Genomic DNA, 16652 nt, shown 5'->3' with positions numbered 1-16652 from the left:
CACAACATGGACGAACCTTGAAAACATTACGCTAAGTAAAAGAAGTCTGTAACAAAAGACCACGTTATACGATTACTCCGTATGAAATGTCCAGAATTGGCAAATCTATAGAGATAGAAAGTAGATTAGTGGTTGCCCGAGGCTGAGAAGGATAAGGGGATTGTTTGGGGAATGAAAGTTAAGGAGTACAGGGTTTCTTTTGGGGATGATGAAGCAGTTCTAAATTGATTATAGTGAGGAAGCAGACTTGGTCCAATGGATAGGGCCTCCGCCTATCACATGGGAGGTCCACAGTTCAAACCCCGGGCCTCCTTGACCCGTGTAGAGCTGGCCCATGCGCAGTGCTGATGCGCGCAAGGAGTGCCCTGCCACGCAGGGGTGTCCCCCACATAGGGGAGCCCCACGCGCAAGGAGTGCGCCCCTAAGGAGAGCCACCCAGCGCGAAAGAAAGTGCAGCCTGCCCAGGAATGGTGCCACACACACGGAGGGCTGACACAACAAGATGACAAAACAAAAAGAGACACAGATTCTTGTGCGGCTGATAAGGATAGAAGCAGTCACAGAAGAACACACAGCGAATGGACACAGAGAGCAGACAACTGGGGGGGTGGGGGGGAAGGAGAGAGAAATAAATAAAAAATAAATCTTTAAAAAATAAATAAATTGATTATCGTGACTATTGCACAACTCTGTGAGCATATTAAATACCATTGAACCATACATGTAAAATCAGTGAATTATATGGAAAAATAAAATTATACCCCAGTAAAGCTGTATCAAAAAATAAGGAAAAAAAAAACTCTAAATCAATAAATCAAGGCTCTAAAAGACGATTACTCAAGGGAAGTGGATGTGGCTCAAGTGACTGAGCTCCCACCTACCACATGGGAGGTCCATGTTAGGTTCCCGGTGCCTCCTAAAGAAGATGAGCAAGACAGAGAGCTGAAGTGATGGGCTGAGGCAGCAAGGTGATGCAACAAAAAACACACAGAGGAAAACATAATGAGAGACACAACAAAGCAGGGAGCGAAGATGGTACAGGTGATTAGGCACTTCCCTCCCACAGGAGAGGTCCCAGGTTTAGTTCCCGGTGCCTCCTAAAAGAAGAAGACCAGCACAAAACAGACAAACACAGCAAATGCAAATAACAAGGAGGTGAGGAGAAGTAAATAAATAAAATAAATCTTAAAAAAAAAAGGACAATTACTCCATGTAGGAACAGAATAATGGTCTCCCAAAGATGCCCAAATCCTACTGTGAGTACATGGCAAAGAAGGACTTAAGGATGCTAATCAGCTGACACTAAAAAGAGGAAGATTATCTTGGATTATCCCAGTGGGCCCAATGTAATCACAAGAGTCCTTAACAGTGAAAGAGGGAGGCAGAAGAGTCAATGCCAAACTGATGCGCCACAGGGAAGGCCGAATGGCCACTGCAGGCTCTGAAGATGGAGTCAGCGGCTCATAAGGCAAAGAGTGCAGCAGCCTCTAGAAACTGGAAAAGGCAGCGAAGCAGACTCTCCCCTACAGTCTCCAGAAGGAATAAGCCCTGACAAAAACTACTTGATTTCAGCTCTGTGAAACCTATTTAGGACTTTTGACCTAAAGAACTGTGTTGTTTTAAGTCATCAAGTTTGTCATAATGTGTTACAAGAACAAGAGAAACCTAATACACCCCATAAAGAAAAAAAGAGAGATAAGAACAGGGAAGTAAGTACTAAAATAAATTAAAAGAATCACAAGATGATATTTTATATAACTATATGCTAACATAACTGAAAATCTAAATGAAATGGGCAATTTTCTAAAAATGTATATTACTAGAACAAAAGTAAAAAGTGATAGAAAATCTAATTAAACTAATAAATTGGAACATTTGTTAGCTTTGCTTTGTTTGGTTTCGTGAGGTGCCAGGCCCGGGGATTGAACCTGGGACCTCGAATGTCGGAAGTTGGCACTCAAGCACTGAGCTACATCAGCTCTCTGGAGTTGGTTTTATTGTTCGTTTGCTTAGTTGCTTTTTGTTTTCGTTTTTAAGAGGCACGAGAAACCGAACCCAGGATTTCCCATGTGGGAGGCAGGTGCTCAACCACTTGAGCCACATTCGCTCCCCGAAGCATTTGTTTTTATGATAAATAGGCAATTTAGAAAAAAAGAAATTCAAATAGAGAATGCATAGCAGAAATCAATTCAATAAAATGTAAATAAAGACAAGATAATCTTTTGCCCACCATACTGACAAAATTTAATGATAGCTAAAAAGTACCAAAAACAAACCACAAACATAAACTAGAGATGGGAAAGTAAACCAATACAACCTTTTTCAAATGTATCGCAATTTTAAATAAGTCTATCATATGGCTGATGAGCCAACTCTAAGTAGTTTATCTGAAGGGGACAATCATGCAAGTGTACAAACATGTATCCCTTTCAATAGTCAGCATGACACTGGTTATAGTATTTTTAAGGGAATCAAATGAAATATCCATCAGTTGGTGATAAAGGTTTAACAACCAGTTCTCCCAAGAAAAACAAGGCTCTGATTTCTAGCACTTGCCCATTTCTGCAGTGTAAATACTCTGACCATGGCTGATTTCACACTACCAAAGTGAAGTCACTGAAAGCAGAGTTAAGAAGAAATGTGTACAATCGGCTTTTGTGAACAGGTGCAAGGCAGCTGCAGCACACTAGTTTTTGACCCAAACATATGCTGGAACAAAACACCATAAACAGGATGCAAAGGATTTATGATAACATGAAAAGACATCCATTACCTATTACTGAGTATAAAAAAAATGATTACATAGAGGACAGTTTTTGTTGCATAACGTCAGTGTAAAAGTGTGAACTTATATGTGTATTTCATTTTTGTTTTCATTTTGAAAGAAGAATCAAGTAACAGTGATGTGTAACACACTACATGTGATACAGTTTCACCCTTAACGATGGTAGTCAATCAGTCTTTCATGAAGTATCTAAACCAGATTAAATTTTTATTTTAAAACACAAAAGCAAATATCAACAGATCTGGCTGCATAATAATTTAAACGTTCTGCATTCAATAATACCAAACAAATAAAAAGAAAAACAACAGACTGGGACTGGGGTTACTTGAAGGAAATATGACGAAAGGCTAATTTCAAAGATGTGTTCAGAGCCCCTAAATAGATAGCCAAAGGAAAATGAACAGACAAACTCACAAAATAAGTAACTGAACTAGAAACAAACATATGGGGAAGTGCTCAATCTCACTAGTAATCAAATAAATGTAAATTAAAATTACACACCATTTTTTGCCCACTAATTTATCGATACTCTCATACTACTGCTAGTGGGATTGCAAACTGTTTACAGTCATTTTAGAATCTGTTTTGCATATGTATAATACAGTCATAAATTTTTTCATATCCTCCGACCTAGGAATAACACTTCTTCTATGTATCTATTCTAACCAAATTGCATGTATATGTGTGTGTGTTTCAAAAGGCTATCTTTAAAAAGAACTTCATTAAAGCATTATTTTTTAAATGGAAACACTGGGAGATATATCCAAATATCCAAAAAAAGAGAGTAATTAAGCAAATTAATATATATCCTCTCAACAAAATATTATACAGCTATTTTAAATATTAATATGAAAGCTATTTAATCACATAGAAAATGCTTATAACATAACGTTAAATTATACAGTATGATGACAGCTATGTAGAAAAATAAAAATAAAAAAGACTAGAAAGGAATATACAAAAAAATGATTATGGTTCTTATATTAAATTGGTACATTCTGGATAAATTTATGAATAATTTTTACATCTTTCTTTCAAACTTTTTGTAAAAACTATTCTATTATTCGTGACATTTCAAACTCATGGTAAAACAAGACATGAAAAAATAATTTATTTATATAATACAGAATGGGCTGTCATTCTTTCAAAGACCAACATGAAAACAACATAAGGTATTTCTTAGGAATGTAATAAAATTCTTAAGTGGAATAATATAAATGCTTCTTCTTAACTCCAAGTTAGACTATTAACTACAACATTGTCTCTCATTATTAAACGTTCAAATTATTTTAAGTAATCATACCACCATAGGATGGAAGTCTCAAGTACTCTTTTTTATTTCATTTCAAAAAGAGAATAAAGTGTAATATGAATCCAAGTAGTAGCATAGTGCTTGAAGATACATTGTAAAATATAAAGAACAATATTTTTAATAGGAAAAAAATCACTGTGTGACCCAATGATTCAGTTCTAGGCATGCACAATGCATTAATTAATTCCAGAAAGGATACACTATAATTTGAGTAGCAAGTCACAGATAGACTCTATGGACTTAGACAAACCCTAGAGAAGAATCTCTATTCCCATAATAAGCATAGCCTGGAGAGCAAAGCCCTACAGAAAATATGTTTCTCAAAGGACACAGATGGTGATTTTTATGCAAATATATTTGGAATTAAGATTTCCCTAAAGAAATATTAATGAAGTCCTATAATTTGGTCAATTAAAATGCAACTCTTTGCTAAGAATTGTATGGATAAGGTAAATACAAACTATTTATCAGAAACTGATACAGCAACATAGCAGTATGGCTCCTTCACAGACAACAGGACACTTTCGGGACTCATCACTACAAGAGGTGGTACATGTCGGAAATTTTTTAGTCATTTCTAATGTCCTTTGGATAACATCTTAGATGGTGACCCAACGGATGATGGTGAAACTAGAGTGTTCGGAGGACGTCCCATTAGTTCCTGAACACAAGCCCCTGCTACCTTTGGCCTGCAGGTCCAAGTCAAGCCTGGCTCCAGGGTCAGTCAGTATATTTCAACTCATTAGTTCTTATACCATTAGGAAGTGACTGCTAAGGAAAAGAGAGGCTGATTTCACGTTTCTTTTTTTCTTTCAAAGTTTTGCCTACATTTTGGGTCAAGAAATTCTCTTAAGTCAGTTCTGTCATGGATAAATGTTCCGTTCTGAATGTTGGTCTTAATTGGAAAAGGGATTTAGGGACACTGAACAATCTTAGAAAATAGTCTACACACCTGGGTGTGGACAGCTGCCGCGATAGCCCAGAATGTGAACAGCAAACAAGAAGACACATCCAACTGGGAGGTACCTTTTCTCAATTAATATTACAAAGTTACTTCTCCATTACATGCCTTCACCTCAGGATGAACGCACCCTCAAGGACACATCTCCTGCTATTCCTTATCTCCTTAACACTTTGGATGGCTAAAAGGAGCTCCACGAGGGGAGAAGCAAGCTGGGTAAAAGCATATTTCCCGGAGGATGATCTCTCAAGAGACATTCTAATAACCCATTACCAGATTAGCAGAGTCCTCAATACAATAAAAGATGCATTTCTATTACTTTGAACAGCTTACAGAAGAAAAAAAAAAAGCCTGGAGGAGCTATGTTGTCAATTTCCAAGGTGTGGATGGCTTCTCTGGAAATGCCTTCTATGAGCTCTGTGCTTGGCCTATCCAACCTCCCTGCAAGGAATGGAAACAGCCCAGGCTTCTACACTTGCTCATCTCGCAGCCGGGTCTGGGAGAGGAAGGGCAATGGTGGGTGTGCCCCAGGGTGAAAGTTCAGCTGTTCCCTCTTTGGTCATAGAGAGCTTTCCACAGAATCTGGACAAGGAACACAGGAAGTTGTTTCCTTAAGGTTTCTCTGGTCATGCCTAGCTGAGGGTAGTTCACAGACCACAGCATTATATATATTTTTTAAAACAAAAAAGTACAAAAATTCTTTACTTCAAGCCATGGGTGTTTCCACCACTACTTGCTGTACTGGTTTCAATGAAAGCCCCAAGAAAAAATGGGCACAGTGATGGAAGAAGAAATGGACACAAACTGGTCCACCCAAGCCCAATGCTTAACTTTAAACCTTTCCTGGAAGGCCCTGGAAAAGGGACCCGGGAGCTCCAAACACAAAACAGCCCCCCAAAGGTGCTCCGCTTTGCTGTATAGGGCACTCCCAGTGTCCAAATCCAAATGGACAACCTGCTCATGGTCAAAACGGTAGAAATGGGTTAGGCAGCAGAGATTATTTAGAAGAAAGTGAGAAACAAGACGTAAAGCCCATCTGTAGCAATTTACTACAGTTTATGAATTCCAATAACAGATACTGGATTATGTAACTAATCAGTACCGGGCTGTGATTAAATTATGACTAGGGCTTTGATTGGGCCACATCATTAGGATGTTGAGTCCCCACCCACTAAGGGGTGGGGATTCACAGATAAAACTACAGGCAGAGCAGAGGAATTAGCTGCAGTTTTGAGCTGGAGCCTGGGGAGTAAGCACACAGAGAAGCACAGCAGCTGAGCTCAGAGAGAATCAGCCTTTGGGAGAGAGACAGAGCCAGTTGCCTGATAGTCTACAGCTGGCCCTGTGGAGCGAGGCAAAGCCTAGAGAGCCTCATAGTCTACAGCTGACCTTGTGGAGAAAACAAAAGAGCTGATCTGAGCCTGAAGAGAAAAGCAGGCCTGGAAGAGAGGAACCCAAGAACCCTGGACTCTTGCAGGCATCAACAGCCATCGTGCCCCAACACATGGCAATAGACTTTGGTGAGGAAAGTAACTTAAGCTTTATGGCCTGGTAACTGTAAAATTCTACCCCAAATAAATACCCTTTATAAAAGCCAACAGTATTTTACATCAGCACCCCTCTGGCTGACTAATATACCATCCAAGAAAAAAAGAAGAGTCACGGAATACAGCCTTAAGGGCATCTAAGAAAATACCCCGCCTGGGTAAGGCAGCCCTTGAGCACTGCCTCCCAGCTCTGCCTCTGTGCCTCCCAGGATATATCGCCCTTCCTGCAGGAAGCAAGAGACCCATGCTGATATGACAGGAGGTTTTTGATACCATTCCCTGTGAAGATGGTGAAACTATCACAGCATGCCAGGCGGCCTGAGGGGAGCTCCGGACAGACCAGGAAAGCCTCATCTGCAGGCCCTCCTCACAGCTCTGTCCAGAAGGGCGGGGCTGCCTGCAGGGTGCTCATTGTTATTACAAAGGAGAAAGAGGAAGGTAAGGAGTAAAGAGCAGTTCAGAAGGCCACCAGCCTGCAGGCAGTATTTCCAGAGTCCACTTGTCTTGGCAATGCCACTTTGTACAACCCACACTGCTGGAGAGGGCTGAGAACTCAAGTCCCTTCATCTGGGGGTGTGTTTGGGGAGAAATCGGAAGAGACTTCAAAACTGCGGAGGGAAAGCAGGGACAGTTTCAGAGTTTGAATGGCCCTTGGAGATCATTTCGTCCAATCTCTTAATTCTACAGGTGCCTATAGAAAAATAAACCCAAGGGCTAGTTTTGTGGGGAAAAACAATCAAGGAGGTAGGGCAGGAATATCTGGCTGCCTTTCAGCACAGGTTTTAGAAAAGATACACATACCTCAATCAAATTTGCAACTCCACAGGGGATATTTAATTATTTACCTAAACTTTCACAAAGCCAACCTATCACTGTTTTTGCATGATTTATCCATTTTCAAAAATGTATCAAAAAAAGAGAGAAAAGAGAGTTAAACACTTAACAAGTATCCCAGCATTCTTTTAAGGACATGAAAATTAAAATCCTGTATTATTAGAACAAGTCACAGGAAATGGGTCATCTCTCTAGGACAAAGGGAAAATTGCATTTGCTATCTGCAGAAAGAACCCATAATGTAATGAAGGAGCTCTGAAAAGTACAGGTCCTAAAATATCAATTCACTTAGCAAGAAAACATCTTTTATCTTTACCCTAAAAAGCAAAGAAATAAAACCAAAAAATAACTCAAACTGATTGGGTGTAATAAAAGCAAAGGCCACTGCTAAGGCCATCCTCCCTAACTATCAGTATGAAAATACAACTAGAAGGAGATGTTTTCAAGGCTTTTAAGTAACTGAAAGGACGATGTTCAAATAATCAAATGAGAAAGATGCACTATTATCCAGCACACATCTATAGCGCTTCTTTCAGCAAATGCCCCGCATCCTATTTTGAAACCCAGTGGCCCATGATGGATTACCCAGCATGGCTCACTACTTCTCAGCTGGCAATCCTGAATCAATCTCAAGTCCCTGCCCTCTGGAAAAGAAATGAGAACTTTGCATTTTGTTCAGTAACCAAATATTTTGCTCTGTGGGCTAAAGTAACTGCTACTAAAGAAAATTAATCACCCCAACACATATTCATCAAACCCTTTCTTTTAAAGTATTAAAGCTTCCAAATTCTCTTATCACTCACAGCCACCACAAGATGTATGACAGAAGCACCAGCTTGGAAGTTTCCCTAAATCTTAAGGATAGTGCAAGCCAGAGATTCAAAAGAACCCCTCCTAAACATTTGTTTAAGGAAGATGTAAAGAAAGAATAAATGGGCAAGTGATATTCACATGGAAGGGTTTGGGGGGGGGGGCCTTAACAAACAGCTGGAAGACTGAACAATGGAGGAGGGCAAGGCTTTGAAGGATTTCTCTTGGGAAATAACTAAACAGTAAATAAATGGCAGTGGAAGAAGCCAACTTCCACTTTTTGCTTTTCCTGCAGCAAAAGAAAATGTAGAAAAGAAATAATAAAGAGAAAATTTAAAGATGGGAGAGGTTTTAAAAACATAAATTATATTTCAATTTTTAGCAAATGATGATCAAAATAAACAAATTCTGGGAAAAGGTAATTATATTCAAAGAGGAAGAAAACAGACTAGCTGCTAGAAATATTCATGAAATTTATAAACATCACTATTCACTTCCTGCAAGAGTCTAAAAATCTCACTCTAGTCCTTTTTCTTTAGTTTGCGGATCAATTATTGTTCCTTTCTGTGAAGCTTCAAGAATGTAACGGCATTAATAACATTTGCGTTCCCAACCACACTAAATCCATTACATGCTTCCTTGAAACAACTACTTTATTCCTAAAGCAAATTGTTCATCATCCAAGATTAATCCTGTAATAAAGGTGCATGGAATTTTCAGATTTCAAAGTACTTGTGTGTGTAACAACTTTACATTTCAACAACTGGATAAACTACTATTATTGCCTTTTGAATCTAAAACAACAAGAATCTTCAACTGGATCATACTCACAAGAGAATGAATGAGGAAAACATGGAGACAAAGACAATTCAGTCCTTAACACAGCATTCCTTTCACTATGCCCCAGGTGGCCCACAAAACAGCACAGAAGAGTGGAAAATGGGAAACATATGGATGACACCCATTAGGAAAAACCAAGAAGCTTAAATTCACTTCCTCTAATGACTACACCACTGCTTTTAGGAATCGTGCAACCTACCAGCCTTCAACTGCTGACACTAGGAACATACTCATCTGAACAAGGCACTGGGCAATATTGAGATACAAAGAAGAATGAGCCATTTGCACTCATGGAGTTTCCGATCTAGTTAGAGAGCTGGAGCAAGTGGCCATAAATAGTTCTTCAAAGCAAAAGGCGAAAAAATGATACACTCCAAAAAAATAATACCTATAACCCAGGAGATCAAATTCTCAGGATCATCTGCTTTCCCTACTTGCATAATCCCCAGTAAACACTTCTGATGGCCTTCAGATTATATTTTACTCTTCTTTGTGAGTAAAGCCAATAGAAAAGCAAAACCAGGAAGTATAAAGTCAGAAGGATAAGTCAGAACAAGGTATCCACTAAAAAACCAACCAGAACTCGAAAAGTGATTTAATTTTCCTCTAGGCAAATAGGAAATGAAGAGCGTCTCACACAGCGCATTATTTGCACACAGTAGGTGTTTAATATTTGTTCATTTGAAAAGTAATGTAATTGTTCTTTCTTTTGGTATGCCCACTAAGAGAATAGGAAGCAATATTTCTTTCCAAATAGCTGACCAGTGTTTGTTGAGTAACTGACTTTGAAATATTTTCTTGATTTTATTTTTAGATATTAATTCTGTGCTTAAAATGTAACCATGAAGGCTTTAAAGCAACATATTCTGCATAATTTTAGAAATTATGGCTAGGTATAAAGGTCAAACCCAGAGTTATTTAACAAACTCAGTTTCTGGTTCTCAGCATCTCAGTATGGATGTTTATTTTTGTTTGTAAAGCCCAGATTGATGACCACCTAGGATTTATGAACACTTTTTCCAACAGCATGTTCAGTTCCTTTTTTTCTTTTTACTGCATGTTAGATGAGAAATCAGACAGGCTTTTACATATCAGTAATGTAACAAATCAAAGGTGCTTGTCAAACAACTTCCTATAATTTTATTAGTAACAGATGTTCACACGAAATACTGCTTGGGTCTGAGAATAGTTCTTTCTTTAATGTTATTCCATTCCGCAGAACAAGAGAAAATGTTCACTGTTTACTGTATTCAGTTACTGCCACAGATTTAATTACCAACAATCACACATTTTACCTTCTATTGCTAATTCACACTTCCCTAGGATTAATTCTGCAGAGATCTTAGCCTTGCTTAAAAGCCATTATAAAAGTTTCCCTTTGAAAAACGTCATTGCCCTCCCCCTTCAACCAGGAAATCAGACTTGAAATTTGTTGCTACAAATCCTTGTATTTCCCCCAACTCAATACAGAGAGAGTCCAGAGGAAACAGATTCCCTCCACCTTCTAAGTAAGGGAGAAAGCAATCCCAGCCTTCATAAAATGGCTTCTCTCTCCGGAGATGTACACTTTGAGCTCCATATCTTCCCTCTACAACACCCAATCAACATTCCCATTGATACCAACAGAACTATCAAAATACCCGTTTCAAGAAAAGTTAATATGAATTGTGGAATCAAAATCATCCTTGGAAAATCTTGTTAATTTCTTTTCAAGTGTAAGTTTGCTTGGATCATGAAGAAAAATCTGTTCCTTTCTTCTGCTAAGTTTAGCATAGCACGCAGCTTCACAACTGTGAAAGCTGCTTCAGGTCCTTAAAAATTCATCTGTAAGAGAAATCATAACTATATTTTATAGGCACCCCTGAAAAGTGAACATAAGCCATCTCTTATGAAGTGGAGCTGGAGTTTTTTAAATGAAAAATCAAATTTATTTATAATAAACAAAATGGCTACTAAATTATTTTTCTGATTCTCCCTTATAAATGTACTTAAAAATATATCTGAATAGATACAAAGGGAATATTTTCACTGTTCAGCAGGGTTTTCACTTGTGCCAAAGATCCCATATGAATAACATGTAAGCAGAGGATTGACAGTTATGTGGCAGAGCTAGACAATAAATCTACAGAGTTCAAGGCAAAAAATTTTACTCTGAAGGCTTTGTTATATAGTCAGAGCTACAGTTTTGATTTTTATGAAGGAAGCTCCCACTTCACTCTTCAGACATAAATTATAAGTACTTGTTTGCTTTAAAAAAAAAAAAAAAAAGGCAGAAATGCATGCAAATAAATCCTGACATTTAGAAACATATTCAACATTGGGAAGCTAAAAGAGTACCAAAAAATAAAACCAGGTGGTCGTTAAAGCAGACTCATACACCCCACATTTTGATATTTCCAGGGAGATGCTGTTATTAGGGCGGCTCCAGGGATACTTTCATTCTCCAGTTCTAAGCAGCCATACTGGAAAGCCATGGATATCTGGGTTAATTCAGATAATCAACATCCTCACTCTTCCTCCAATTACCTCTACCTGAAGGATAGTGAGGAGTGCTTTTATCTAGAACCACATGAATGAACTCCCCATATACAGTATCAACCTGAGCATTCCCAGCCTGTCTGGTCCCTTTTTGCTCTACCAGTGTAACATATATTCCTCAAATTAAAAATGGTCTAGCTGCAATTTTTTAAAGTCTGTATTTTATCACTGTGGAGGTTCTCATATTATTGTTTAAGTAAATCATAAAAAATCTATCGGTCACCACCTGTGCTCCAGAGAAAACCACTGAGAAAAACGTATGGCAAAGAGAGGATAGGATTATAGGATTGAACTATCTTCTGCACAATAAAAGAAAAAAGTAATCAAGATATGGGGAATGGTTTCTCTTTTGTTTTTTTGTTTTTTCTCTTTAAACTTTCATACTTTAGCTATGACTGTAATTATCATTCCCAAATTCACCCAGCACAGAATTGTAATTCACTGGTTCTATATGTGATGCAACATCTTACATTAACACTTCCTATCCTGGAATGCATTTGTAATAAATTGGTTCAAAGAGTTGCATGCAATTTTTTTAAAGAGGGTCGTGATTTTATCTGCCACAGATAAAAACATTCCATTTTTCTGTGTCTCTATAATTTACTTATTATTTTATGGTCCCAAATTTTATCAGGAGGATTATAAGTAAATTCATTTATTCAACAAATATTTATTGAGAACATTCTACATTGTGCTAGGAGCTGGGATTCAACAGTGAACAAAAAAGACAAAATCCCTACCCTCATAGGCTTACAGTTGAGAATAGAAAGAAAATCTACAATTATATATATAATTCTACCCAGAAGACCAAGAACATATATTCTGCCTTCTAAGATTGGCCTAATATCTTTGCCTGGCTTTTCTTATTGTTGTTTTTGCTTTTGTTTTTCTTAGGATGTACGGAAGATTGAACCTGGGACCTCGTCCATGAGAAGCAGGCACTCAACGACTGAGCTACACCTGCTCCCCATGTGCCTGCTTCAATACTCAGTGAGTAATACTATTACTCCATGAGTAATAGCTAAAAAATAAAGATCCTATAAACATGTAAAATAAGAGTAGTTTAACAGGAAAAAAATGTATCTTCAGTGAACTGAACAGAATTTCAAGATGAATATCTGGGAATGGAAACAAGGATTCAAAGCTACTTGTTTTATACAGACTTAAAGGCACATTAATATTAAATAATGTGAGGTATACAGCACCAACAGAAATTTTTAATGAATATTCTTGAATATCAATTAAAGGAAATATATTGTACTTTATACCCACAAAGTACATAAAGACATCAACCAAGTTTAAGTGTTTCCTTGTATATCTATTAAAATACAAAACAGAGTTTCCTTTGATTGTCAAAAATAAATACAAATGAATTCAGAGTGAATAAGCTAAGGAGAATAAGAAAAAAATTCAAAATTAATGTGATGTGCATATGCTAGTCAATTTTAGGGTTCAATAAAGAAACAAAAGAATGAAATTCCAAATATTTAACTACTGTAGAACAAATTTGGGACATAAGGTCATATTAGCTGGCTACAAGTCAAAATGGCCCAAATTTTACTGCCAGATTTTCATCTACCTAGGTAATCACTATTTTCCTTTTCTAATTTCTCAATAATAATATATAAAATTATCTAATTATATAAACAAATGCAGGTGTACATACTTATATCCCTGCCAAACAAATCCATTAAAATGGCTTCATGCTTTGAAGTAAAATTTACTTTGAAAACAGTTTTATACTGAATTTCGATACATAGGTGATTCCTCGATTTAAATAAAGTAGGTTTAAAATATCAGTAAATCTTAAAACTGTAAAAGGGTATAACTTCCTCTGACTAGATACCATTTAAATGAATGAAGGAACCAGAACATGAAGTTTACTCATCACCACAGCACATCAGGAGTTCCTCAAAGAGAACCCCTCCCCAATGCCTTCCCTTGTTCCACAAATCAACCATCTTTCCCTCCAAGACTCAGAAAATCGTGAAATCACACACCCATACACACACACCAACCTACATTTAGTGAACAATGTAACCATATACACAGTCCAAGTGTTGCAGCAGTTATCTCACAACAGCAACATACGGAGAACATAAAGCTATAGCAACACTTACATGTCTAGAAATCATGTTTCTGACAAAAAGCTGTATCATTTTTAAATCTTCCTAATGAATGTGGGTTCTAAATTATGAAATCCTACTCAAAACATCTAACAGGAAAAAAAATTTATCCATACTACCAGCACTATAGCCGTAAAATTGCTTTACTTTAAATTCCGTTCCTTAGAAAATTATCTCCAAGTCCATTTTAAAAGCACAGTAGGTTATTTCATTACACAGTAGGTAACTGAGCATCCATATATTTTCATTTCCCCAGAAGTCTTCCTCCTACCATTTCAAATCTCGGCCCGTTTGACAAACCCCCAGGTCTCTAACTCTTGATCTGCTGGAAAACCCAAAGCTGCCACATTTCAGGCAAAAAGCGTTGGCCTGAGGGACCTCAAAACCCCCAATTCATAGCTAAACAAACAAAAACTGTAAGCAGGCAAAATACAAAGGAAAAGAATTCTCTAAACAAATCACTCTAAAACACGTTTTTTTCCCTTAATGGTACCCTTAAACATTCTATAAATTTCTCCTGCCCTCTCAATTTTCTCCCCATGTTGGAAATTCAGACCACCTTGAGCCCTTAGAAAAAACTCATCTTCCAATTGCAGGTTTCCCCTCCCCTGGCTTCACTGCCTTAAGCCCACCTCTTTCAAGCAGTGCTTTGCCTTCTGTTTTTTATAAGCATATACACATTTACCTAATTGGGTTTCAGAATGAAGACATAAAGCATGGCATGTGCACTAACCATTTGTAACTGCCTGTGATCATTATATTTTGTTCCTTGTTGCAAATGATCCAGTATATAAGTAGTTCAGTCCCAAAGGCAATTTGTTCCTTTAACCAGGAGATGCAGCTGGAGATAAGAAAATGCATGCCCTCACACCCTGACAATACGATATTCTTTTCCTACAGAAATGTTTAGGAAACACATTTTTTATACACAGTTATCCAGAACACAAATGCAGACATTTTTCAGGCCTGTTACCGCAAAGCTGTTTGCTCTTCCTTCCACAATAGCTCAGAGTTATGTCAGACTGGCTTGCCTGTGAACCCTGATGGCCTGATTCTGAACATTCTCTCAGAGATAATAATCAATAAAATTCCTATTTGAGAAATGACATTTTCTTGCTAAGTTAAAGCACAATGTTCAGTTCATTTTTTTTAAAGATGAAGGAGAAATTTTCGCCGTGTGCTTCCCATTTTTCCTTCAAGCGCAGATTCTGAAGATATAAAAATTGCTGTCCGTTTTAAACAAACAAAAGGTTTCTATTTGTTTCCTTGAGAGTAACTGGGAGGCTGCACTGGCTTTCAGTAGTAACTATTGTGAATTCAGGCCTACATCTGGGTTGCCTCATTAAACAAAAGATACCCATCGCTGTCAACAACCACACAGCACAACGCTCCCCTATCCTTCATCTTTATGGAGGAAGGAATGGTGCAGACAAGAAACGCGCCCGTCACCATCCGATGGCCAAGAAACTCCTCGGGGATCTCTCCATTGGGTGGCCTGGTGGCTGGAGAACAGCCCTTCTATGACATGTGGGCTGGCCCCCCACCCGGTACATCAGTCCCCCTTTCTTTGGAAGGCCAACCGCTGGGCTCCCTCAACCTCACTCCTTGGAGAGTCCTCTGCCCACCGCTCCACCATTCACTCCTGACCCCAGGATACACTGATAATAAATAGGTATCCACGGACCCCACCGCATACTATCTCCCAGAGTGTCCTGGAACCGCTCGCCACCCGGGTCTCGTCCACACAGCTCCCCACTTCACCACCCCACGGGGCACCAAAGCCACCACACTGGAAGTTCAACCCTCTGCCCACCTTCCCACCCCCTCGCCTCTAGGGGAAGTGATTTTCCATTAAACAAATGCACAGCAGACAAACAAGCACCCCGAACGTACAGCCCTCGGGGATACGAAAGGGCACACGCCGAGACACCGGGCAGAGCAGCCCGACCCGTGCCCGTACGTGTGCGTGTGTGTGTGTGTGTGTGTGTGTGTACGCGCCCGCGCACCCCCGCGAACTGCTGGTGCGGGTAGTGGTCAGGGGCGCACCGGGCAGGGCAAGGGCTCGCCGTGGACGCCCAGGGTCTGGGGGCCGCGTTAGGCAGCTGCCCGGACAAGCCCAGGGTGGAGGGCGGGGGTCGCGGAGAATGAGCTAGAGAGCACCCGGCGGTCGACCCCGCACCGTACTCACCGAGCAGCAACAGCTTGAGCTCCCGGCGGGCGTCCCGCTTGTCCCTGCGGAGCTGCCGCTCGATCTCGTCGTTGATCCGCCGGGCTTCCTTGGCCTCCTCGCTCAGGCAGCACGCCATGATGGACTCCAGAGTCATTCTTCCAAAGTGCCTCCGCTACAGCCCCGCCGGCACCCCCTGCTCACACGCGCGCACACACACCCTCCCGCCCTCGCCCCCCCGAGGCAGCGGTGGCCGCGGAGCCCCTGTCACCTGAGCGCGGCCCGGACAAACTCCGCGAGCCGCGGCCACCGACGGGGCCACCAGGTGGGCCGGGGGCGCGGCGGGAGCGGCCGCCGGGAGCGGCCGCCTGGGCCGCTGGAGGAGCGAGGCGGGTGTGGGAGGCGGCCGCAGGCGCTGGCTCGGGGGGCGCGCTGGAGAAGGCCGCCGCGCCCGGCCTCGCTCAGACGCCCGCGCCTCCTACCCAGGGGAACTGGCAGCCCGCCTCGCCCCCCGCGCCACCGAAGCTCCCGAAGCCGTGCGCCCGGCGGCGACAGCACATCCACCGGGGCGTCCCCGCAGCGAGCGGCCGCCGAAGGCTCCCTTCGCCCGGCGCGCCCGCTCCTCGCCGCCGCCTGACGCAGCCCCCGGGCGCCCTCGGCCCTGCCCGCGTCCGCCGCCCCGCTCGCGCGCAAAGCCCGCTCGCCGGCCCCGCGGCCGCCGCGCTCCCCGCC

The 16652-nt window shown here is 40.6% G+C and overlaps 1 protein-coding gene across 1 annotated transcript in view; it reads right to left on the bottom strand.

Moving 5' to 3' along the window:
* Positions 1-16372, bottom strand: part of LOC101411610 (guanine nucleotide-binding protein G(q) subunit alpha) — a 308556-nt gene extending 292184 nt beyond the window's left edge. The window contains exon 1 of the mRNA XM_004477520.3: positions 15942-16372. Within this exon, the coding sequence (XP_004477577.1) occupies positions 15942-16077 (136 nt within the window). The 5' untranslated portion in view covers positions 16078-16372. The remainder of the gene's footprint in view (positions 1-15941) is intronic.
* Between the last annotated feature and the right edge of the window lie 280 nt (positions 16373-16652).

The sequence above is a fragment of the Dasypus novemcinctus genome, chromosome 8 (genome assembly GCF_030445035.2).
Source record: "Dasypus novemcinctus isolate mDasNov1 chromosome 8, mDasNov1.1.hap2, whole genome shotgun sequence".
Taxonomy (NCBI): domain Eukaryota; kingdom Metazoa; phylum Chordata; class Mammalia; order Cingulata; family Dasypodidae; genus Dasypus; species Dasypus novemcinctus.
Note: the sequence above shows the minus strand (reverse complement) of the source record. Positions and strands in the feature narration are given on the sequence as shown.